At 37.8% G+C, this 10,998-nt stretch overlaps 1 protein-coding gene across 3 annotated transcripts; it reads right to left on the bottom strand.

Moving 5' to 3' along the window:
* Positions 1-710: 710 nt before the first annotated feature.
* Positions 711-10,798, bottom strand: papolg (poly(A) polymerase gamma; the record flags this gene model as incomplete). 3 transcript variants are annotated; one of them, XM_079842829.1, is made up of 22 exons in its annotated part: positions 10,630-10,798; positions 9,796-9,963; positions 8,242-8,308; positions 8,050-8,131; positions 7,796-7,905; positions 7,657-7,710; positions 7,440-7,551; positions 7,250-7,339; positions 6,855-6,993; positions 6,637-6,709; positions 6,429-6,549; positions 6,251-6,335; positions 6,118-6,171; positions 5,044-5,163; positions 4,693-4,802; positions 4,444-4,565; positions 4,177-4,343; positions 3,604-3,716; positions 3,270-3,475; positions 3,001-3,081; positions 2,767-2,826; positions 711-2,690 (listed from the first exon to the last, which is right to left on the bottom strand). In XM_079842829.1, the coding sequence occupies exons 1-22, from the start codon at positions 10,644-10,646 to the stop codon at positions 2,592-2,594; spliced, it is 2,250 nt and encodes a 749-aa protein (XP_079698955.1). In that variant the 5' UTR covers positions 10,647-10,798. The 3 variants fall into 3 exon arrangements, with proteins under 3 accessions (XP_079698955.1, XP_079698956.1, XP_079698957.1); XM_079842830.1 differs by having other exon boundaries at positions 958-2,690; positions 3,604-3,713; XM_079842831.1 differs by lacking the exons at positions 711-2,690; positions 2,767-2,826; positions 3,001-3,081; ... (8 more) ...; positions 6,429-6,549; positions 6,637-6,709 and having other exon boundaries at positions 6,851-6,993; positions 10,630-10,766.
* Between the last annotated feature and the right edge of the window lie 200 nt (positions 10,799-10,998).

Raw genomic sequence — 10,998 nt, 5'->3', positions numbered from 1 at the left:
GCTTATTTTGAATACTTAACAACTGCTAAAAAAAAGTTTGTTTTATATTGTATTAATGTGTGTAGTATGAAAATAATATGGACGTTCTACAGTCCCCATTTTATCATCATCATGTGACCTACCAGTGTCAGTTGTGTCCCTTCACTGCCATGCACAAATCCTCTCCTGTGGCCTCATGGGACAGTAAAGTGTAGGCGCACTTCAGAATCTCACTGGAAGTAGGTCATCCTGGTACATTTTGCTACTCTTTTAGGAGTACTGTGAATTCAGACATACTTCATTTGTAACAAACTGTTTTTCTCCTATATATAGTAGGGAAGTATGCGATTTCAGATGCACCCCTTGTCTGAAGCCCTGCCATTACTTCTGTAATGTAGCTACGTCACAATTTACATTTGCATGATGGCACCTGCTAGCTCTTTTGGCTTGCCCTCAAACAAAAGTAGTTGTAAGGCCAGGAAAATAATGAATAAATAAATGGTGACTAATTTAATAGATAATCACTACTGGATTACATATTAAATAGAAAAGTACTAGCAACGAAAAATAGATACTAGTTGTTAATATGGCTTGCCATACCTTCAGCGCAGCCAATCCAACGAGGGAAGTGCATAGTGCGACATTCAGCCAGAAATGAAAGATGCCAAGATGCTTGTAACTATTAATGTTTACATTTTCTTGGTTGAAATGGAAAGACAGACATACTTTTTGAAATCCCACGAAACATTTAATTTCGTACAATAAGTTTCACTTCAGTAAACACTTGGGAGTTATACTGCATTTTTATAACAGTTTCTACCCCTTTAAGAACCAAGGACCTACTTTTGACAGAAAAAAGTTCATCAGCTCGTTCTGACATAGTTTAGTGGGCATTTTCTGAATGACAAGTATTATAATCATATTATACTTTAAAATGGATGCCTCTTGTATTTAATAAAGTTCACGCAAACGAGCACTCATTAAAGGGTAATCCCCTGCAAGCAGTGGGAATCTCCCATGAACAAGGAAGTTTATTTCCAAAAATAGAGAAAGAATAACACTTCTTCGAGAGAATATACGCTTTGACTCGAAACTGTTAATAACAAACATATTTACACATGTATTCATAGCTTATTAGTCAATATCCTATGTGAGGATAATAGTGGTCAACGCGACTTGAATGTTTACAACTTCACTAGTAAGATGTACGTCACAGGGATCGCCCATAGGAGCTGACGTCATCTTAAGCAGTGGCACCATTACTTGCAACCTGATAACATACACGGCATGTAAATAATAGGTCCCGTTTTGTCTTTAAAATCATCGTTGTCATGAACAAAAACGTTTTGAATAAAAAGGAAAAAAGACAGGAGCCATTTGGGGTTTTGTGAATTTTATGTTCTCAATGTAAAGAAGGCAGTTTACATTACATACAAAAATACCCTTTCAAATACAACGTTTGCCCTACAAAAAGAATATGACAAGTAGATTTTTTTTAAATGGTCCTAAAAAAGGTAACAGGAAGATTCAAACTGAGCGATGAAATGAATGTCTAGAAGAAAAGATGTTAAACTGCAATACCTGTGATATAAAAAAATTATACTAGTACAAATAAATAAAAATTTAAGAAACCTCAAAATGAATAGTAAGCCTATGTTCTCTGTAGACCCCAACAGGGCAGGACAGTAGGTTGTGGAAAGGAGGGGGATAGGGGGAGAAGAAAAAAAGGGAAGATAAATGGAAAGAGGGCAGAAATCTCATTAAGTCTCTGTTCTTAAAGTTCAGGAGACACTGCCATTCAGACCTCCATGGGAGGCGCAGGGGTGACGCCCTAGACGCAGGGAATTACAATCATGCACATGCACACGCAAAACCAACACTGACTCGTTTATCATTTAGCAAATGTTGCAAACTCACAGTAAAAGCAAACCTGCTTTGAAACGTTGGCCCAACAAACCCAATCCTCAGATCTAATACTGTTCTTTTGTTCGGAGCTGATAACGGAACTATGGAGTGGCAGCAGTGTTTGTGAAACGGGGGAGTCATGTTTTTTAGTTACTAATGCTGGTCCATCTACACACTCGCACACATACGCACCCCACACAAAAGGTCCTCCCAGAAACTGTACCAGAACCAATACAGCGATTACAAAAAGACTGCAAGGAAAACCTTTAGACAAACAAAAAATCTCATTTACAGTGACAAACAGGACAATTTTTTTTCAACTTTTTTTGTTAATAAAAACTACATTAAGGTGGCATAGAAAGACTAACAAGGATTTTTAAAGTTATTTACAAAACTACTCTACTGTACAAGTTGTTTCAAAAGCTCAAATAGATGTCTAAGCAAGCATTCTGACAGTAAGGCATAAAAAAAAAACGGGGAAGGAGGGAAAAAAAAAACCAAATCAATACTTTACAATAATTCTGTAACAAGCAGGAAGACCAGCCAAATATCAGTAGCAGTTTAAAAGCAGCGCTGCTGTTACACAAGTGTGGTTCCACTCTTTAAGGGAAAACCTGTGTAGACAAATGCTCAAGAAAAGGGGAAAAAAACAGATTAAAGGGCAAATCCAAAAGTAACAATTCATGTCACCTGTAGATAGCTCACTGTTATCGGTTAAGAGTGAGCCTGATTGAATTTTTAATCACACGGAGGTTGCTTGTGGGGATTGGGGAAGATGCATCCGGAAGCTCATTACTGGGTAATCTCTGAAAACACAAAAGACTAATCAAAACTTATTTCAATTTTTACATCAAATTATGATGATAATTGCATGTCAATTACCTGTGATCTTGATGTATCGATTGTTGGTATTGGCATAGGTTTAGTTGCTGCAAGATCCTCCTGTGTGTCAAAGAGTATTCTTTTTTTCAGCAAATTGGTTTTTGCACAAACATGGTGTGAGGTCTTATTTTGTTGATGCATGAAAACAGTTTCAGCGAAGTGATCCAATTGTGGTTTACACCTGTGGCTAATGCAATAAACATGAAAGGAAAAAAAACAAGAGTTGTTTTTTACCACTATTTGCCCATCTTCACCATCCAAGCCATTGCTAGTTGGAGGGTACGGTTCTTTGAACGCGGAGTCATCAGAAAACACCTAAAGCAAAAGAGCATTAATTCACATATTAATGCGTGCTTAAAGTTAAGACTGGATATTTCAATTTTTATTAGCGTTCCTCAGAATGAAGAGGTTGACCATTCATAATAGATTTCTTGGACTGTATTTTCTTTTCTCTCTTTTTTCTAGTGCTTGTGAATGGTATAACAAATGCAGCTTTGTGAGACCTCCGTGTCTTTGTGCCTCTTAGGTGGATCCTCCAGAGATGGAGAGTGAGGTCTCTTTGGTGCTCCATTGATACTGTTGGGAAGGTCAGTTGGGCTAGGAGGGGAGGAGGAGGTAATGCGTGGTATCACACTACGGCCCACAACTGTAGGAATGGTGTTGCCAGCGGGAGGTGTTGGGGGCTTGGCAACTGGAGTGGCGATGGCCTCTGAAATGAGAACGCGCCAGATGAGTGGAATCAGAATGAATGCAACTTACAGAAAACACCAACAAATGTTTCCCCGTTAGAAAAACAGGAACAAGTAAGTCCATTACAGAAGATGTGATGGAACTTACTGGAGCCGATGACTGGAATGGACATTCCCTGTTCTGGTTTTGGAGGAGACAATTCTGATGCTGGTGGGCTGTCCATGAATACAAGGACTGGATGACTGGGTGGGTTGATACTACTGACAAAATAAGAGGGCGATAAAAGAAAAGGTTCATACAGAAGAAGCAGAAGGGTAAAAAAAAATTTGGTAATTGTAAATAAGTTCATTTTATGTAACAGCATGTTTACACTACGGTCAACTCATATTTTTGCATTTCCTGTGCTTGAGAATGAGGACATTAAAATTAGCTTGACCACAAAAAAAAAAAAAACTGCGTTTTGTGACATTTATAATTTGTGCACTGAAGCAAGAGAAGAGTAATATCCAATTCTTGTCTTCTCTTCCAACCCATAGACCTCTTAAAAGCCTGCTGGCAGTCATGTGTGATACAATAAATTGAAAATGCCATTTTAGTCCCAAGGGCAGGTATTTGAAATTCACTTTACAAAAAATATTTCACACAATCTTTCAGAAATCCCTTAGAAGCTAAATCAGGTATAGTAAACCACAAATATTTCATGCCAATCAGTGTCTCTACCTGTCTTCAGGTGTGGAGGAGACTGGCGGGCATGGGTTGCTGACTGGCGTAGGCGAGCTGAACGGGGTGCCGATGTCTGTGTCCCTGGAGCTGTCCAGCTGACTGCCATCTAGCGAGCTGCGCTTCGACCCACCACCGTTTGAACTCCGGTTTATATCTCCCAAACTCTGCCAAAAAGAGTGATACAGGATGCAGATATAGCTTCTTTAGAGACCAAGAACATTGGAACATCATTACCGTAAACACTATGAGACTATGTGGTTTTACCTTCTTCTTCCTCTGCACAAGTTCAGGAGGCAGGTATTGATGCAACTGTTTCTTCTTCACATGTGTGGCCTCAATAGTCATGCCATCCTTCAGCATGTTAATGTTGCTGGCCTGCCTATAAACTACAATGAAATCCAGCTTTTAGACACTAAAAGACCACAAGTGCTCTCAACTACATCCAAAATAACCAGTAACTTTAACAGGACATGACAATGGAGGCAAACAGAATATAGAGGCTGAGCAGCTTACCAGTATCGGTGAAGGACTGGATGTCGTAGGTCAAGTCAATATTCACACAGTCAGAATTGTCCAGTTTTTTGAAGCTGATTCCAATAAACCACATGGATACAAATTCATTCCTATGAAAAAAACATGCAAATGTATTAATATTTTTATTTTCTATTTAGTAGCATGTATATTGAGGCCATTAGATTTCTGCAAAATGGGACATGTTTATTTGAAATGCATTTTCACTATGACTGAATATAAAATGTAAACACTACAAAAGAAAACAAAAACAAACAGACTATATCGTGATATAAAATGTCATACCTAGACCATTTTTTGTTCACTCCACCCACCTATCTATCTGATACTTACTCATTACGGTTCTCCTTTGACCCAGGAAAAGACTGTGGGTTGACATGGGCAAGGGTGATGTACTCATTGCGCTCCAAATTTCCAACCAACACTCTTATCTTTGATTCCACCAATCCAATCCTGTGGAGGCCAGAACATCATTATTTGAAGAGTCAACAAACTTGTTTTTGTTACGTTTGAGTGTAGCCTTTTCTATTATTATTATTATTATTATTATGCTGTTTAAGTGGAATGAAAGCATTTTAGTACAAACCCATACAAGCCAAACTATATTCCTTTTTTGGTGGTGGTGGGTGTAAATTTTAAATCAGACAAATATTACTAAGACTAATTAAAACTACAACATTTTTGCATACACATTAAAGGTCCCATTTTTCCTGTGTTTTTGAAGCTTTGATTGGGTTTACAGTGTGCAATATAACATGTTCATGTTTATCTGTATACCGCTGTTTTCACTGTCCTAAAAACGGCTTGATGATTTCCTTGTTCTATGAAGTCCCTCCTTCAGAAATACGTAACGAGTTCTGATTGTGCCAGCGGTTCCCGTGTTGTGATTCGACAGCAGCTTAGCGCACGTTGCCCGGAGAGGTCACGCCTCTTACCATAACGGGGAGATGCATGCGCTCAATGTTATTGTAAACATGTCTATATTACCGTATCAATTTGAGCCGGAATCAGACCCGGGATGAAAATAAGAGCGTCTCGACGACAAACGCACTCTACAAACGCAACACTTCCTTTTCTCCACGTGGGAGAGCAACAAGACCACGCCCCCTTTTTTGCATATTCTTGTGGGCGGTGGTTAGTCAACAAACTGTTCAATTGACGTCATTTAAGCAAAAAGTACAGGGATGTAGTACAAACTGGCCATTCGCTGTAGGCTTTGAAATGGAACTTCTGTTAAATAAAATATCTTGCTTGGCATTGAACTTTGAGCTTTATAATTTTACAGGTATTATTTATACTCTAACAGCAACATTACACACTAACTAAAGTTTGAAAAATGGGATCACGAAGAACAGGACCTTAAAAAATAAAAAAATAAAAAATAATTTGATTTTCCGGAGCTTTTACCACTCTAGATGGTTTTCCTCAGTGGATGCACTGGCAGTAAGGACAATGTAATGCCTGGAACAAACAAAAAAAACAAACATTAATCTTTATACTGGAATCAATCTCTCATATGACACTATCGATATTCACTTACTTGTACTTCTGGAAAAAGTTTGGAGGTTCAAACAACTTGGACCAGTCGGCTTTACCCTGAAGAATTTCATCTGTAACAGTGAGACCTTAAAAAAGATTTTTTTTTTTAGACATGAGCACTGGTCAAGGGAGATGGCCAATAAAGAGCAATCTGACCTGCTCTGATTTAAATTGCATACCATTCTTGAACTCTTCACTCATGATGGTGCGTGTGGAAGTAGACACGTTGTAGGTAGAGTTCTGTTGTGGGTATGCGGGCGTGATGATTGGCATCAGGTGATACCTGTCTGATGGATTCACCTGAAAGTAAAACAACAGATGGTATGTTGAAAGTAGAAAATGTTCATAAAGCCAAGGAAAACTGTATACAATGAACATAATACTAACCCGTGGATCCCAAACTGGCAGATTCAAATTGCTGTCTTCAGGTTGTTTTAAAAGCACAGGGTTTGGCCATTCCCTGATGAAGTAAAAATTAGTGAAGAGATGAGGGTGGGAGGGGTGGCAGCAATGGACATGACTACAGGATATGGACTAGATATTAACAGCATACAATACGTGAAGTTTCAGTTCCACCATATGAACCAAATATCCTGTGACCTCACCATTTGGAGAACACCAGAAAGAACTTGTGCACAAGTGTGGCGGCAACAGCATTTGGGTAGAGCTGACATGTTCTGGCCACCAGCATAGCCCAGGAGACTCCACCCAGAAAGCCTAGCATGTTGGAATAGATTCCACGGCCTAAAAAAAGAAAAGAAAAGAAAAGCGAATTGCATTCTTAACATGTTTTAGAAGGAAATCTTCAATTCAAGCCAAGATTTGGAACAAAAGATCAGAAGTTTCAATTTCATACAAATCAGAAACTAGTGGTCAACATGCTAGGACACATTGAGCTGTGTTGCTCATGAGTGTGAAGCCATTTCATCTCGCAATTCCCCCATCCTATTTCACCCTCACCCTCAAAAGGAAAGTTTAAAATAAATAAATAAAAACTTACGTTTGGCCCACAATTTAATCGCTCTCAATGTTAATCTGAAATTCTCCTTATTAGGCACCAAATATAGGATCTCATCCGTAACACGGCAACCTGCGAAATGCACAAAACAACATGTAAATATATGAAATAATAAACTAATTGGACTGTACAAGTGACATTTAAATCATCGTAAAGTCTTGAAGGGTATTACCATTTAGACTGCGAATGCATCTGATGTCCAAGTTTCTGAGGAGAGAGTCTCCTCTCAGGTCCAGGTTATCAGGAATGGACTGTAGAGCGAGCCTGGCAAACAGCAGATCAATCTGGGGGGAGGAAAAAAGAAGAATATAATAATCATGCATGAGTATAATCAAAATATCATGCATGCAGGCTTATACCATTAACAATTCTTCACTAAAATGCTTTACCTCAATGCCATCAAACTTGAATTTGATCACCGGCACAAATGCATCCTCCACAGCCTAAACAGGAATTATACACAAGATAAAAAGTCATTCTTAAAATAAAGCAGCGGGGGAAATTATAAGAACTGGTAAAGGTACCCACTCGCAGATCCTTAATCTCATCATGTAGTTTAAGTTTTTCGAAGAAAGATGAAAAAAAGTCTGTTCTTTCAACATGACGTGGGGCAACACACAAAGCATCTATATCAGCACCTAAAGGAAGAAAAAAAATATATATATATTTTGATATGCAAATGGTACATATATTCCTCTTGATAACTTAAAAGGTCTGCAAACTTAAAGTTAAGAAAGGGTCATTCTGCTGCTTTACAGTACAAGGAAGCTCATCAATTGTACCTTTTGTGTGCACTCCCAACCTATATGATCCAAAAGTAAAGATTTTGCCACCAACATTTGCTACTGCTGACGGTGGAATATTCTGTGAAGCAAAAGAGACGATTTAGAAATGCAACTCATCATGTAACGTCTTGACGTAACAGGTGATGTGATGAGGGTGTAACAGGCCAAGACACCTGTAGTATGATTTACCTTTGATTCACTGATTTCTGAAATCCACTCCTTAACAAATGAATTCAGCTTCCCAAGAACTGCAAGCCTTTACAGACAGAAACATCTCTTGGTCATCACAAACATACAAGACTGTGCAAAAAAATAGTTTGTATAGGAGGCAAATTATACACCTAATACTGTAATAAATGTCAAAGGATTTTTCGCTTAACCAGCAACAAATCAAACAATGTAAAAATCATTAGTAGTTCACGACTTGTTAAATATGGGATAAGGACAAAAAATGTGCGCATGCACAAAAAAAAATTCTTACACAATTTCTTATTGTCTCAACGTTTTAAGTGAAGTAAAGTGACCCAGGGTATGGCAAGATTGCAATATTTTATCTAGTTTTATGCTTTTATTCAAAATTCAGGTCTTCTTTTGAAATCGGGTCTCCATTAGGACTCCATAAGGTACTCCCTATAAAGCCTGTTTACAATTCCTACACTAAGTAGTTTGAACTGTTTTACTGACAATATCTGTTTAGTTATTTTGCAAATACTAGAATAACATACAGATACAATTAGCCCGAAAGCTTAGCTTATACACTCACCCCAAGTTACAACAATCTTAAAAGTAATTATATATGTGTTCAACTATTTCAGTTAAGAAAAAAAAAAAAAAAACTATATATAGAATTTATTACGCCCTGTAAAGTAAGAAATTATATACATATTTTAAATTGTATGCTCCTATGAACAAATCTCCAAGACACACAATAATATTTTAGGGTCATTGTTGGTACCATGATTATCAAGTGGTTACTTATTGCTATGTCAGTGATGACACACACACACACACACACACACACACACACACACACACACACACACACACACACACACACACACACACACACACACACACACACACACACACACACACACACACACACACACACACACACACACACCTTTTGTTTACATCTGTGGTAGCCTACCTCTCAAGTTCACACACTAGAGGAGTGACAAAATGTTGGAGGGTGAAAGCTCAAAAATGACAACCTTAAATCAGTAAATCAATGCTGGCCTGGCAAGAGGGGATTTTAATAAAACTTGGCTGTCAATGGGGTACAATAATAAAAAAAAAAACTGTGCTACATACTTAAGAAAACAGAGAAAAGGGCTATGGTGTTCCATTCTGAGTACGATCTGTAGTTTTAACAAATATTTTTGTGCCATCTGACAGACTTTAGCTGATTAATAAACAGAGATATTTGGATGCAGGTAACATGGAGAAACAAGTCATTTAAGCACTAGATAGTGTTGATTGTTTCATTGTGTCCAAGCAGTCATACAGTTTCCAATGTCAAAAAATACACACTCTCAAAGACAGTAACCAATAAAGAACATTTTGCATATGCATAATAGATAGTTGACTCCAGACATGTTGACTGTAAATTTTATTCAAACATATATGTTAGTATTTTCATCAAAGACACTAGACTAGACAGACAGCAACAAATATGTGGCAGTCTGCAACGTACAAACCAGTGTCTTTAACCCCTGGAGTTACATAAATGAAAGCCCTCACCTGTGATTGAGTTCATCTTCACCCTCAAACACTCCAAATGGTTTCATAGCCTCAGTGAGCTTTTGAGTGCAGATATGGTCTATCTCTCTGGGACAGGCCAGGCTGATTGCAGAAGTGATGCCATAATGTTTCCGAGGCTGCTGCCCGCCAAGCGTACTGTCACCAATCCTGCAAATGAAGACATGATGACAAAAATAATAGGTTCATTCTGCACTGTAGAGAAATATTAAGATTATTAACAAATCAAATAGTATTGACCTAAAAAAAAAGCTTAAAAGCTTTAAAAAAAAAAATGAAAGGGTACTCTAATCATAACATATGACAGTACAAAATATATAAGTAATATGTATAAAGATCAAAATGACTGCACGAAAAATGCAATCTAGTACACGCAATTAAAAGGGGAAATATATATATATATATATATATATATATATATATATATATATATATATATATATATATTAAAATGTATGCTTGACTCAATATAAACAATGTCAGATATTGTACAGTCAAATGCGCTTCGTTTCATGAAACGTAAACACGGACCGAGAGAGCCGTTGCACAATGTTTGTGTAAACAATGACAAGATTACTTGGCCAACACCACCAAAATACTGTTTAAATACAGCTGACTAAAACACACGTGTATATAACCACTATAATGCATTAATTTGTTCAATTGAAAACACACATGCAGGCCGTTTATCAACTACAGTCTGCATTCTCTCGCCGTTATCTTAATAAACTGGCTAAACTAGCCTAGCATGGAATTTTTCACCAACAACTAACCCGTTTACTCTACCAAAATCACTGCGAGTCATGGAAAACTTACGTTGACATCTCTTTCATGACCTTGCGTAGAAATATCCAAATATTCTCAAAACAAACGCGCAGAAAACATGTAAACTCAGCCAGCAGCAGCCCCGTCTCAATTTATAACAATAGTTGTTGCTCCAATATGGCGCCCACCGGACAGACATTCCCGACATGCTCTGCGCTCTGACACCAACAGATGAATGTTTTCAAATATCAATCACGTTTTTATTGGACTAGAACGAGCTGAGCAGCATGCGAGACTACTATTAAACACAGACATTTTTTTTATATTAGTGAAGAAAATCTGCACTCTCTGGTAAAAAAAGTAGGATCCGGAGGAGATCGGGGCTTGTTGTTATTTGGTCGGATATTTCCCACAGGCTTA

This window comes from Gobio gobio (assembly GCF_949357685.1).
Source record: "Gobio gobio genome assembly, chromosome: 18".
NCBI classification, from domain to species: domain Eukaryota; kingdom Metazoa; phylum Chordata; class Actinopteri; order Cypriniformes; family Gobionidae; genus Gobio; species Gobio gobio.
Note: the sequence above shows the minus strand (reverse complement) of the source record. Positions and strands in the feature narration are given on the sequence as shown.